We start from the raw sequence: 13,766 nt of genomic DNA, 5'->3' as shown, positions 1-13,766 counted from the left end.
TGAAAGCAATCAAGATGTCTTTCATTGAGTAAGTGAATAAATAAATTGTGGTACATCCAAACAATGGAATACTATTCAATGGTAAAAACTAATGAGCAATTAAGTCATGAAAAGACATGAAGGACCCTCAAGTGCATATTGCTAAGTGAAAGGAGCCTATCTGAAAGGCAATATAATGTATGATTCCAACTATATGACATTCTGAAAAAGGCAAATTTATAATCAATGGTTGGCAGGGGTTTGGAGAGAAGGAGGGAAGGATGAATAGGTAGAGCACAAGGGATTTTTAGGGCTTTGAAATTATTCTGTGTGATATTGTAATGATAAATGTATTATATGCATATTATTAATGGATACATTATACATTCGCCAAAATTAATAGTGTACGATACAAAGTAAACCCTAATGTGTAAACTATGGATTTTACTTAATTATAATATATCAATACTGGCTCATCAATTGAAATAAGTGTTCCACACTAATGTGAGATGTTAATAATAAGAGAAACTGTATGTGTGTTTGCATAGGGTGGGTGATGGCAGGAGTATTTGGGAACTTTGCACTTTCAGTTTTTCTGTAAACCTGAAACTGCTTTAAAAAAATAAAGTGTGTTGATTAAAAATAAGACAAATAAAACAGCTGTTTGAAGGAAAGGGACCAGTGAAGCAAGGACTTGAGGTGCTAGGGTTCTAAGAGAATTAATAATAGATTGGGGCAAACCCCAAATTTTCAGTGCTTTCCCCCTTCAAACTACTAATTCTTAATGAAATACTTAGAAGTTTAGCAGAAAGCAATGGTCAAGAGCTTTCATCAGTCTCTTGGAGCTGGGGAGACAAACTTTGGAGTTGTTTGCTACAAAAATATCCAGGACTGGAAGGAATAAGATCCTAGAGAAAAGGGAACTGCTGGGGAGAGAGCCCAGTGTTTTCTTCCATATTTTCCTTCAAGATATTTTCTGATTTCTAATCTGTCCTAGAAGCTGATGACCCAAATAGAAAATGGATATGAAGAGGCTAAGAAACTAAATTGAACCTTTGAAGCCTCATGGTGCTACAGAGAAACAACTGGAGGTCAGTGTTTGGCATGGAGGAAGGGCTGATTAACACCCTAGGTTTTCATTTGAGAGCCCCAAGGGACTGTTAAAACCCAAAATAGACCAGATCTTACAAGAACTGAAACCTGGCCTCTAATTACCTCAATCCCTAATTGGATCAAAATGAATTTGCCCCTATTTAACTACCTGTCTGAATAAAATTAAATTATCTTTTTAGGAAGATCATGTAATCTAGAGCCTCTATAATTTTTTCATACATAGTGTAAAATAATTAATAAAAAAATAACAGGCATGTCAGAGTCAACTAAGGGAGAAGAAAAAGGTAATAGACCCAGATCTATATGTGATCTGGATACTAGAATTATCAAACACAAACTTTAAAATATTTGTGAATGGTATTATTAAGGAAGCAGTGACAAAATGCAAAATATCACCAAAAACCTGAAACCTACAAGAAGAACTATTAAGACTATCTCTAAATAACTAAAATTAACTAACTCAATAGACAATTTACCAGTAAATTGTACAAGTTAAACAACAACAACAAAAAACCCTCTCATAATAGATTAGAGAATTGAAAGGTAGTTCATATAGAAAATATCTAGGTTAAAGCATAAAGAGGAAAAAGGAAAACAGGTGGACAATACAGAAAAGGCCATAGGAGATGTTGGGGAAAGGTCTGACATACATGTAATTAGCATCCCAGAAAAGAAGAGCGAAAACAGGACCAATACATATCTGGAGAGGTAAAGTGAAAGGAAATCAGTAAGGAAAATCAATAAAACTAAGAGGTGGTTTTTGAAAAGATTTTGACCAGGCTAACTGAAAAAAAAGAAGAGGGAGGACATAAATTATTAATATCATAAAAGAAAGAGGAGACATCACCATAATTCCATATACATTAAAAGGATAATACAGGAGTACTATGAACAAATATTATGCCCACACATTTAATAATGTAAATAAAATGGACCAATTCCATATAAGACACACTCTGCCAAAATTCATGCAAAAGGAAATAGACAATCTGAATAAATCTGTATTTCCTAAAGAAATGGAATCAATAATTAATAACCTTTCAAAACAGAAAGCACCAGGCCCAGATGGATTCAATGATGATTTCTACCAAACATTAAAGGAAGAAATCATGTCAATTATCTATCTTTTCAGAAGATAGGAGCAAAGGGTAAACATCCTAACTCATTCTGTAAGTCCAGCATTACCGTAATAGCAAAATCAGACAAAGAAATTACAAAAGAAAACTACAGACTAATATCTTTCATGATTATAGATGCAAAACTCCTCAACAAAATATTAGCAAAATGAATCCAATAATGTATAAAAACAATTATACACACAACTAATTATATATGCAATCATTTATCCCAGGTATGCAAGGCTGCTTCAACATTTGGAAATCACTTAATGTAATCCATCACATTAATAGGCTAAAGAAGAAAAATTGCATATTCACTTCAATAGGTACAGAAAAAGCATCTGACAAGATTCAACACCCATTTATGATTAAAAACTTTTGACAAGAGGGGAACTTCTTAACTTGATAAAGAACATTGTAAAAAAAAAAAAAAACCCAACAGCTAACATCATACTTAATGGCAACAAACTGGAAATTTGCCTACTAAAATCAAGAACAAGGCAAGGATATCTTATAACTATGTTTCAGTGTCACACTGAAACTAAACATAGGACTTTATAGGAAGTCCTATAAAATTCAATAAAGGTATGGAAAGGAAATAAAAGGAATACGTATTGGGAAGGAAGAAATAAAATTGTTCATAGATGACATGAGAGTCTCTGTAGAAAATCTGAAAGAATCAACAACAAAACTCTTGGAACTAATATAAGTAGTTATAGCAAAGTTGCAAGATACAAGGTTAATATACAAAGGTCAGATGCTTTCCTATACACCAGCAATGAGTAAGTAGAATTTGTAATTAAAAATACAATACCATTTACTGTACCACCAAAAAAATTAAATACTAGAGAATAATCTAACAAAATATATCAAATATATGAGGAAAACAAGAATATGATGAAAGAAATCAAAGAAGATCTCAAAAATGGAGAGATATTCCATGTTCATGGATAGAAAAGACTCAATATTGTAAATGTGTCAATTTTTCCCAAGATGCCAGATTTTCTATTGATCTATAGGACCAATGTAATTTCAATAAAAATCCTAGCAAGTTATTTTATGGATATCAACTAATTAATGCTTAAGTTTGTATAGAGAGGCAAAAGATCCAGAATAGTCAATACAATATTGAAAAAGAAGAACAAAGTTGGAAGACTGACACTATCTGACTTCAAGACTTATTATAAATCTTCAATAATCAAGACAATGTGTTATTGGAGAAAGAATAGACCAAGAGAACAAAATAGAGAACCCAGAAATAAGCCTAAATATAGTCAATCAATCTTTGATAAAGAGCAAAGACAATTCAATGGACAGAAGAGAGTCTTTTCAACAAATGATGCTGGAACAATTGAATGTCCACATGCAAAATAATCTAGATGCAGACCTTCCATACTTTACAAAGATTAACTCAAAATGGATCACAGACCTAAATGTAAAATGTAAAACTATAAAATTCCTGGAAGATAACATAAGAGAAAATCTAGATGACCTTGTGTTTGGTGGTGGTGTTTTAGATTCAACAGCAAAGGCATGAACCACGGAAGAAATAATTGATAAGCTGGACTTTATCAATATTAAAAAAAATTCTGCTCTGCAGAAGATACTCTCGAAAGGATGAAAAGATTAGCCACAGACTGGGAGAAAGTATTTGCAAAAGATATGTTTTTTTATAAGGGACTATTACCCCAAATATACAAGAATTCTTAAAACTCAACAATAAGAAAACCTATTTTTAAAAATGAGCCAAAGACCTTAATAGACACTTAACTAAAGAGGATATATAGATGGCAAATAAGCAAATGAGATGTTCCACATCATATGTCATCATGGAGATGAAAATTAAACAACAATGAGATGCTACTCTGTACCTATTAAAATGGCCAAATTCAAGAGACTTGGCAATGCAAAATGTTGGCAAGGATATGGAGTAATAGGAATTCTCATTCATTGCGTGAATGAGAATGCATAATGCATAATGGTACACTTTGGAACAGAGTCTGGCAGTTTCTTATAAAACTGAACATACTCTTATCATATGATACAGGAATTGGACTCCTTTGTTTTTCCGTAAAGGAGTCGGGAATTTATGTCCACACAAAAACCTGCACACAAATGTTTTTAGCAGCCACATTCATAATTCCCAAAATGTGGAGGCAACTACAATGTCCTTTAGTAGGCGAGTGGATAAACTGTGGAACACCCAGACAATGGAATCTTATTCAGTGCTAAAAAAAAGATGATCTAGCAGGCCATGAAAAGACATGGAAGACACATAAATGCATTTTACTATGTGAAAGATTGGTTCTTTCACATAATAAAATGCAACTTATGATATGATTCCAACCACATGACATTCTGGAAAGACAAAACTATGGAGACAATAAAAAGATCGGTGGTTGCTAAGGATTAGGGGAGTGGGAAGGATAAACAGGTGAAGAACAGAGGATTTTACAGCAGTGTGACCTATTCTGTGTGATAGTCTGATGGTGGAGACATTACACATTTGTCTAAATCCATAGAATGTACAACACCAAGAGTGAGCTCTAATGCAGACTATGAACTCTGAATGATAATGTTAAGTTTGGATTTAGTCTACTGTTTCATTATTTGTTTTCTGCTTATTTCCTTTGTTTTTGTTGTTGTTGTTTTTCCTTTCTGCCTTTTTTGGATTTATTTATTTTTTTTAGTATTCCATTTATATTTCTTTATTGCAGTTTTGACCTTATCTTTGTATATTTTTGGTTATTATGGGGAATAGACATAACTAATTTTTCACTGTTCAGTGGGAATCAGTAATTTACCGTGTAGAGTACAGATACATTACTACTGTAGTGGCCCCTTTATATTCTCTTCTTTTTGTTGCAGTTATGCTATATATTACATCTACACATGGAAAACCTCATAAAAATGTCCTATTTGTGTTTTCACTGTCAAGCATGTTTCCCAGAACTCAATAGGAGAATAATAGTCTATTATATTAAGCACCTTTCAATATCATATTCTCCCATAAGGGATTTTCTCACATCACTCCAGCCCCCTGTTTCTTCCTGCAGCCTCTCTCCTGGCTTCACTTACCCAAAAGCTTGGATTCCTTATTGCCATGAGACAGACACTTCTCCTGGACCTTTTTTTTTTTTTTTTTTTTTTTTTACTAAACTATCAGGATCTCTGGCTCGGAGTTATTAAAGTGTTGATTTCTGCTTGTGAATTACCCATAGCTGTGTGAAGGTTTTTTTTCCCCCTCTGGAGGCAGAAATAATTAAATTGAACAAAAATGTTCACAATTGACTCCATGTAGGTGTCTACATTGTGTTGTCCTTAGATTATGCTTGCACCTGAAAATCATCTTGGTCTTTGGAAAGGAGAAAATGAGAAACTAATATTAGAGTAACTTCCTCTCATATATATACATACCTCTATTGATAGTACCCTGTACAGGTCTGATATGTTATAGACTTTACTGTCTCAGAAGCATTTCTGTTTACACACACTCACACACACATACATACATACACACACACGCATACATGCACATACATGTCCATTTCATTACTGAACAATACAGATAAAAGCATGTTTTCTTCTGGCTTTTTAGCCAGTAGAATGTATGCTCATCATGTGAGCACTAATTTAGGTGACCAAACAATTTATCATGGGAACCAGGATATTTTTGAAAGTGAAAGAGAATGCTATTACTAATACCAAAACCACTGGATCTTATGACGTGCATCATAAACATCACTGCAGCTGGGGATAAGTGACCAACAGTGATTTGAATCACAGTGAGGAGAAACCTGTGGCAGTAGTCTTAATCTCAAAGGATTCCAAGAGTGTAAGGGCAATCCCCAGAGGTGAAATAATTCAGCCATTCAGAACCCTGTCTCTGAGTTAAAAGAGGTTTCCCTGAGCACAGTCTCATCTTATTCACAACCACTCTGCAAGGAAGGTATTATTATTCCCATATCAGAGATAAAGAAATGGAGGCTTGGAGAGGGAATATAAAATGTCCAAGATCTCCACAGTCAGAACTTCATAGAGCTGACACTAGGACTTCTCCTCCCCTGATTCCAGACACCAACTTGGAAGCCATAAAAAGTTGTGAACTGCATGAAAACATCAGTGGCTATGGATCCAGGCTCAAATTCCAGCTCATGGTGCTATACCAGCTGTGCAACCTTAGCTGACCTGTGTGATTATGGTGGTATTGTGAGAATAGTAGCTTCTCACATGCAGTGCTAGCCATGTGCCTCTGAGCTGTTACCACATTCACACCTCACACTAACCCTATCACATTTTGCAAATGAAGGAAATAGTCTGAAAGAGCCTGGAAAAGTGCCCGCTTCATGGGATATACTCAATAAATATAGTTTCCCCTTTACTTCAGGTCAGAGCACAGTGCAGGTCCTGAACCATTTTGGGTTTTATAATATTGCTCTGGAAGATTTTAAAAGGTGGTCCCTTCTCCTAATGAATATGTCTCCTTCCTCTTTTTTTCTAAAGACTGAAAGATTGCTTATTATATGGTTGTTGTTGTTGTTGTTATTATTATTATTATTGCCAGAATCCCTCCCACTTTCTTGAAACCATTTTGTCTCATGCCCTGGTTGTGGCCATGCATGAGAAACAGCAGGTGGTGCCAGATGACAGATGGTGTGGGAGCCCGTTCCCCGGTGGGAGGGGGTGCGAGCGAGGGAGCAGGCAGGCAGCTGCCAGGAGCTCTTCCTCTCGCTCGCGCCTCGCTCTCAGAAACTCCCAATCCAGACACAGGCAAGGCGCTGTCCTTTCAGCACCACAAGCTCGGGCTGAGGAGGGAGGACTCCTGGTCGTCCTCCTCCTCCTCAAATTGGCTTGAATCTGCTCTGACCCCCCAAGAGTGCAGCACAGTAAGTAGGCATTTGTTTTTGCTATAATCACTCCTTAATATCCTCCGACCCTTTACCATCCCTTTCACCTCCACAACAATCCTATTTTGCCTAATAATGTTCCATCAGCAGGATTGACAAGAGAAATTCAGTTGTATGGGCTTCATAAGGGTGGGGTGGGAGCACCGTTTGACTTCCAAAGGAGCTTGAGAGAAATAAATGTGATTTGTTTATTTAGTTGGCAATCTTGCAATATGGGGGTTGCTAACTTTCCATGGAAGAAAAAAAAAAAAAAAAAGGCCCTTCACTATTGAGGAAATGGAGGCATTCCATGGCTGAATAACAGAATCAGGTTCAAGACAACCTTTTTGTTTTGTTTTGTTTTATGAAATTGTCTCTCCTGTACCACTTACATTTCATGTGAAAGGGTACAGTACACATAGAGACATTTAATGTATTTATTGTGTTTTAGGGAGATGGCTGAAGAAAAGCTAGCATAATAAAATAGCAAGGGGGTAAGGTGTGGTGGTAAGGTGAAATTTATCGTACAGCAGGGTGACCCAGAATAATAGGATTTAATTTTTCAGTAAGAATTAGCTTTTCACTGAGGTTATATAACTGTATTAGCTCTAATGTCTTTTTTTTTTTTTGAAAGCTTGTATATTGTTTGTGTAAGTCTGGGATTTTCCTTGAGTTTCCTGAATTTGAGGGCTATTGAACCCCATGGGAAGGTGGCATATTTTGATGATGAAAGAAGTTTCACTGGATAATGAGTTTCATGTCAAGAAATCTAGCAGAGGATAGATAGATGACTGATCTCTACACTGAAAGCCGAGTGGACCCGTTGAGAACGCTGCTGTTTTCTCTGTCATCAGCCTTCTCTTTCCCTGCCTCACCTCCCACTGTAACTAGAACTCCACTGCTTGTCTTAGGTCTGGGAAGAAAGGCATAAGGATGGTGAAGCTGAACAGTAACCCCAGTGAGAAGGGAACCAAGCCGCCTTCGGTTGAGGATGGCTTCCAGACCGTCCCTCTCATCACTCCTTTGGAGGTTAACCACTTACAGCTGCCTGCTCCGGAAAAGGTAAAGCAGTTGCTCTTTTCCCCATCAGACCCTCATGCTCCCCACCTCCCATCTCAGGAAATAAAGCAGCAAAAATTCCACCTCCCCAAATCCTCTCATACCCTCAGCCAAATATGTCTCCTTTCCTATAAAATGTAGTCATTCCTTTCAGAGACATGACATCTCTTGTGTTATTTCAGGTTTATGGTAAGTGTTTACTCAATTTTTGTTCACATATACATACATGGGCAAGACAATTCACCTTTCTTTGTTAAAGTTTTATCATAGCAGATGAATACTAATAAGCTTGTAGATGATGACAGAGATAATTGTCTTGATTATTTGGGGGAGGTGTTTCAGGAATTCAGTGGTATAGATTTGAGGACAGAGAATTGGATGCAGTCCAACAAGCATTTAGTTTGCACCTGCTAAGGCCATATCCCTGTGCTACAAGTTATGAAAAGACAAATTACAAAATCCCTACTCTGTATAATGCATAATATAATGCATCAGGGTAAATGTTATACCTGAGAATTTCACAGGTTATGAGAGCATAAGAGTGAAAACAATTACATTCTGTTGGGGTGGGAGGGGACTGGAAGGAACAGGTTAGGTAACCTGCAGAAAAGAACATTTGAATTTGGCTTGTAAAGGTGAGTAAAAACCTTCCAGATAGACCATAGGAGGAAAAGACATTTAAGACATATGCAAAGCATGGAGAGCTTTTGAGAAATAGCGTGACTAGAGTAGAGCGTTTTTAGGGAGGCGTGGCTGGAAATGAATGACTGGCTGATGGCACATCTCCTGACATGGGAGTAGTCCATGAAGAATGGAGGTGGGCATTTATATAAAGGTGGGCACGGATACAAAAGTTATCCCATGGACAGAGCTGGGAGAAACATTATTGTGTGAGATCCAGTTGAAAGAACTTGAGATTTTATAATGTGAGCTTTTGCATACGGCAAGAGATAGATTTGGAGGTAAATGATGGAGTTCCCTGGCTGAAGAGCAAACAATGGATCATTCCATCTATTTGATTTTCTCATTGGCATCTCCAGGAGGGCATTGTGTGTCTTAACCAATTGGCTCTATCCAATGAACAGAAGAGGAGCCAAAGCTAGATAAAGGGCCTGGATGATTGGCTGGGGATTGAGTCATCTGTTTTGAAAGTGCGGAGATTGTCAATATGAGAATGTGTATGGGGGTGGCAGAAATAAAGAATCTTTGAGCCATCCTGTGAGACTGATAAAGCTTTTAAAAATAAAATGTGAACAGGACCTAACACTAAAGAAATGTGAAAAAAACCAGTATTAATGTATTAATTAGGTATCTGCTATGCATATAGCAGATGCTCTTAGTTTTTGGTTGCATATTAGAATCACCTGAGGGGGCCTTTGAAAATCCTGATATCTAGGCTACTCCCCAGAACAATTATGTCAGAGCTCTGGGGGTGACACCCAGGCATCAGTATTAATTAAATCCCCCCAGGTGACTCATGTGTGCAAAGTTGAGAACCACTGCGCTGGATGCACATTTCCACAGGGGAGTCAGGGATTATGCACTCAAATTTATAGGTGAAAAGGCGAAGGATCAGAGAAATTTGGTTAGTTATTCAAGCTTACAGAAGGAGTAAGTGGCAATGCTGGAATTTGAACCCAGGTATAACAGAAATTGAGGAGGAGCAGGAGGATATTTTCTTGAGGTTTTGTGAGGTTTCAGGAAGATTCTTTATCCTTCTGCCAACAGCTACAGCCTGGAAGATCTTTATGTTCCTAAAAGGTGTGCAAGGAAAAGGGATTGTGGTGAGATCACCCCTCCCCTATCCTTAGACACACTGCAAGTCATCCAGATGTATCTCCCCTTACTCCCCCCATCCCATCCTTTTGCCTTCGAGGACTTCCTCTTCTTTAGAGAGGAAAAGACATAATAACCACTGAGTTCCCAGTCCAGATGTACCAAAAAGCTATCCCAAAGCCTGAAAGACAAATATATTGAGGACCTGCATGCATGGAAAGGGAAAGCAACGCATCCCAAAAGATGCAAATCCCTACAGGGACACATCCTCACAAGGGTACATTACAGACTCTTTCTGATGTTCATGACAAAGTCGTCCTACTAGGCACCACCATTTCCTCCCTTGTGAAGTAGGGATGATCATCCCTGCCTCAACAGTGGTCTGAACAAAGTTAGATATGGCCTCATATGTAAAGTGCCTGGCACAAAAGTAACTATAAAAGAATAATGATGATCATTTTCAAGTGCTTCCTAAGTATTAGATTCTGTTCTAAGCCATATGTACATGCGTGCACATGTGTGTGCATGCGTTTTTTCACCCTTTCAGTAGTTATTAAGACCCAATAAGGGAATTGCTATTTTAATCCAATTTTTAAAAATGACAAAACTCAGGCATGGAGTGGTAAAAGTAACTTCCCAAAGCACATAGTAAGCATTCTGGCAATCCCTAGAGAACACAGAACCCAGGCAGTGTTGTTCCAGAAACTTCCACTTCAGCAGGAACAAGGAGCCAGCTGGCCTGGGAGTCCACAGACTTGGGCTTTAGCTTGAGCTCAGTTGCCAACCCATGGTGAGACTTGTGTGACTTGTTTCTTCTCCCTCAGTCCTCTGTCTTCTCTTCTCTGAGTGGGAAACTCTAGTAGTGATTTTCTGTACTAGTATTTTGATTGTATAATATTTACAAGAGTAAACAAATTTTACCCTGACATTAGAACAGATGTGTTAGAAGTGAATTCCACTCAAGCAGCCAAATGGGTCCTCCAAATGCATAGTTAGCAGCAGAGACGCTGAAGCTACCTCTCTAGGAGGGTTCACATCTCTGCCCCAACTTTTACTGTTTTTACCTTGGCTAATGACTTGAAATGAGTTTCCTAAATTGCCTCAGTCTCCTCATTATAAAGTGGGGATAAGAATATTGGGACTCAGATCACAGGTCATAGGGAAGGTGATGTGAGTCCTGACACAGTCATCAGTTTTTGGGTTAGGTTCCAGTCAGGTGGTGAGTGTTTGAAGCCAAAGTGTTCATCAGAAAGAAGTATATTTGACCCCAATGTTAAATTATGGGTTTTTTCATAATGTAAAATACAGAGTATGCTTAGTGTGTGATACTGTTAATCATCTTTAGATTTGATCACCAAATGTGCTTTAGTATGGAGTCTGTGAGCCTTAGGGGGAAAACCTTTTTGGAGGCCAAATGGAGAAATGAGCAAGTCTGAAGTCCTTGTGCTGGCCTGGGAATGGGCCACACAAGGCATTCATGGCTGTTGTTTCACTTAATCTTCCCAATGGCCCTGTGAAGGGAGTTTAGTGCACCCATTTCACTAATAGGGAAATTGAGGCTCTCAGATCAATGGAGTGACTTGCCCCAGCTTCACAGATGAAATGAGAGAGCTAACATTGGAATCCCAGTGCACCTGAAACCCCAGTTTTCCCCACTGCACTGTGTTGCCCTCAATAACAAGAAGCCTCCCACCTCTAAGAGTGCTTTCTCAAACTCTATACCCCTCATCTGTGGCCACACTCCTCCTTGGACTCCCTGGACCAGTTGGTGGGGTCTGGGTATGATACTCCAGAGAGAACATCCTAACCTCCAATGCTCCCTCCCTGTCCAGTATTGGAGGGGTTGGTGGCTGCCTCAGGAGAGGAGATGGGCCTGCCGCCCACCTCTGCTATCATTCTAATCAAATCCTCCACATTGCATCCTGTGAGGGAGCATCCCCAGAGTTGGGACCGGGTCTCTCTCCCATGGAAACCCTTTTCAGTCATCTCCACAGGCTACAATCCCAAATATTTACCTTGGGAAATCCTTATCTGCCCTATTGGCTTCTATTCCCACTGCTCCCACTTATACCTTGAACACTAGCATGTCAAACCTACCCAGAGAAGTGGAGGATGATTTTTTTCCTTCAAGGGACATTTGACAATGTCTGGAGACATTTTTGGTTGTGAAAACTTTAGGGGGGGGGGCACTATTGGCATCTAGTGGGTAGAGGCTAGGAATGCTGCTAAATATCCCACAGTGCATAGGACACATCCCCCCTCCAAACTGAAAGAATTATCCTGCCCCAAATGTCAACAGTGTCAAGGTTGAGAAATTCTGCCTTAGAATTTTCCACACTTTCCAGGGTGGTTCATGCTCCCTCCTCCTTGAACATGCTATTCCTTCTTCCTAGAATGTCCTTGTCACCCCTTGCCTGTCTGTTAAGCCAGTACTGATCTTCCTAAAACCTAGCTCAGATGGCAGCACCTTCCCTGGCCACCTATAATTATACCTATGGTTTACTTATCACCATGGAAGGTATCTACTCACTCACTCATCCAGCACATCTTGTTGGGCACCTTCTATGCGTGAGGCACTGTACCAGGCTATCCATATCCAGACATAAAAAGTCAGATGTGGCCACTGCTTTCATGAAGCTTTCAGTCCAATGGGGAGGAGAGACTTCAAATTATCCATTATACAGACAGCCATATAGAGACACAAGCTGCGAGAAAGGCTATTAGGAAAGAATACAGAGCTGTGATGTGAGAGAGGATAAGACTCAAGAGGCCTAATTATGTTGGAGACTAGTTGGGGAGGTCATCCTGAGGAAGGAGCCCTGCTTGAGACCTGGAAGATGGGTGATAAAGGGAATAGGAACATAGGGTCCAGGATGTGGACAGGCATTGAGGGAGTTGGAGGAATAGCAGGAAAGCAGGTGGGCTGGTCACCCTGAGTGAAGGACAGAGATGATGAAGTGAGGTGGGCACCAGTTCATGGGGGACTCAGTGTATATTTTTGAAGTGGTTTAAAGCAGGAGTGATGGGATCAAATTTCTATTTAAGGAAGATTCCTCTGGCTGCTGTGGGCCACCCTAGCGATGAAGGACTCATGCTGAATCTCCTGGTCTCCTCTTCCTCATTCCTTCTAGTGTAGCCCCCTTGCAGCACCAGAGTAGTTTCTCCAAGACAGAAGTGACTGTATTTCCTGCAGCATGCCCACCATGAGTGGTAGAAGAAGGGAAAAGACTGAAAGGCGGGAAGTCACCTAGAAGACCACTGCCACACTCATGAAGGAGGTGGTGGTGGTGGGCACTAGGGCAGTGGCAGTGGGAATGGGGAGGTGGGTGAATTTAGGCTGACTTGGTGTCTGGTTGGGTGTGAGGAGATTTGCCCACTAGACCTGAAGGCCCTGGCTCTGCCTCATTGTGCATCCTGGCTGGCATGCAGTGGGCAGTGGGAAATGCTGGCTGAACAAGGCTCCCTGTCCCTTGCAGAGCCTAAAGCTGAGCTTAGTTTCTCCACTTGACAGATGTGGGAATAGACTTGAATCTAAGAAGTTGGGTTACTTTTTCAGCCCATGAACATAAGCTCTTGAAAAGCCAGAATATCATCCTACAGATACCAAATTCAGGGACATGCTTTTGGGGCCTTGTTTCCTTTGGTGTATCTAAGTGATTGCAGTAACCCAGATGTCCTACAACCCATCTGTAAGGTTGCAACCTTACAACCAATTATTGCCATTTTACAGATGCAGAAACAGACTCAGAGAGGTGAAATGCTGTCCCAGGACACCTAAAAGAAAACAGTGCAGCCAAGATCTGCACACAGGTGTGCTGGGAGATGCCAACTAATG

The 13,766-nt window shown here is 39.5% G+C and overlaps 1 protein-coding gene across 1 annotated transcript in view; it reads left to right on the top strand.

Annotated features, from left to right (window-relative positions):
• The first annotated feature begins 6,931 nt into the window (after positions 1 to 6,931).
• NSG2 (neuronal vesicle trafficking associated 2) overlaps positions 6,932 to 13,766 on the top strand; it is a 58,871-nt gene continuing 52,036 nt past the window's right edge. The window contains exons 1-2 of the mRNA XM_077895500.1: positions 6,932 to 7,096; positions 8,008 to 8,158. Coding sequence (XP_077751626.1) covers positions 8,030 to 8,158 — 129 coding nt within the window. The 5' untranslated portion in view covers positions 6,932 to 7,096; positions 8,008 to 8,029. The remainder of the gene's footprint in view (positions 7,097 to 8,007; positions 8,159 to 13,766) is intronic.

This window comes from Canis aureus, chromosome 4 (genome assembly GCF_053574225.1).
Source record: "Canis aureus isolate CA01 chromosome 4, VMU_Caureus_v.1.0, whole genome shotgun sequence".
Lineage (NCBI taxonomy): Eukaryota > Metazoa > Chordata > Mammalia > Carnivora > Canidae > Canis > Canis aureus.
This window is presented reverse-complemented; position numbering and strand designations above follow the sequence as displayed.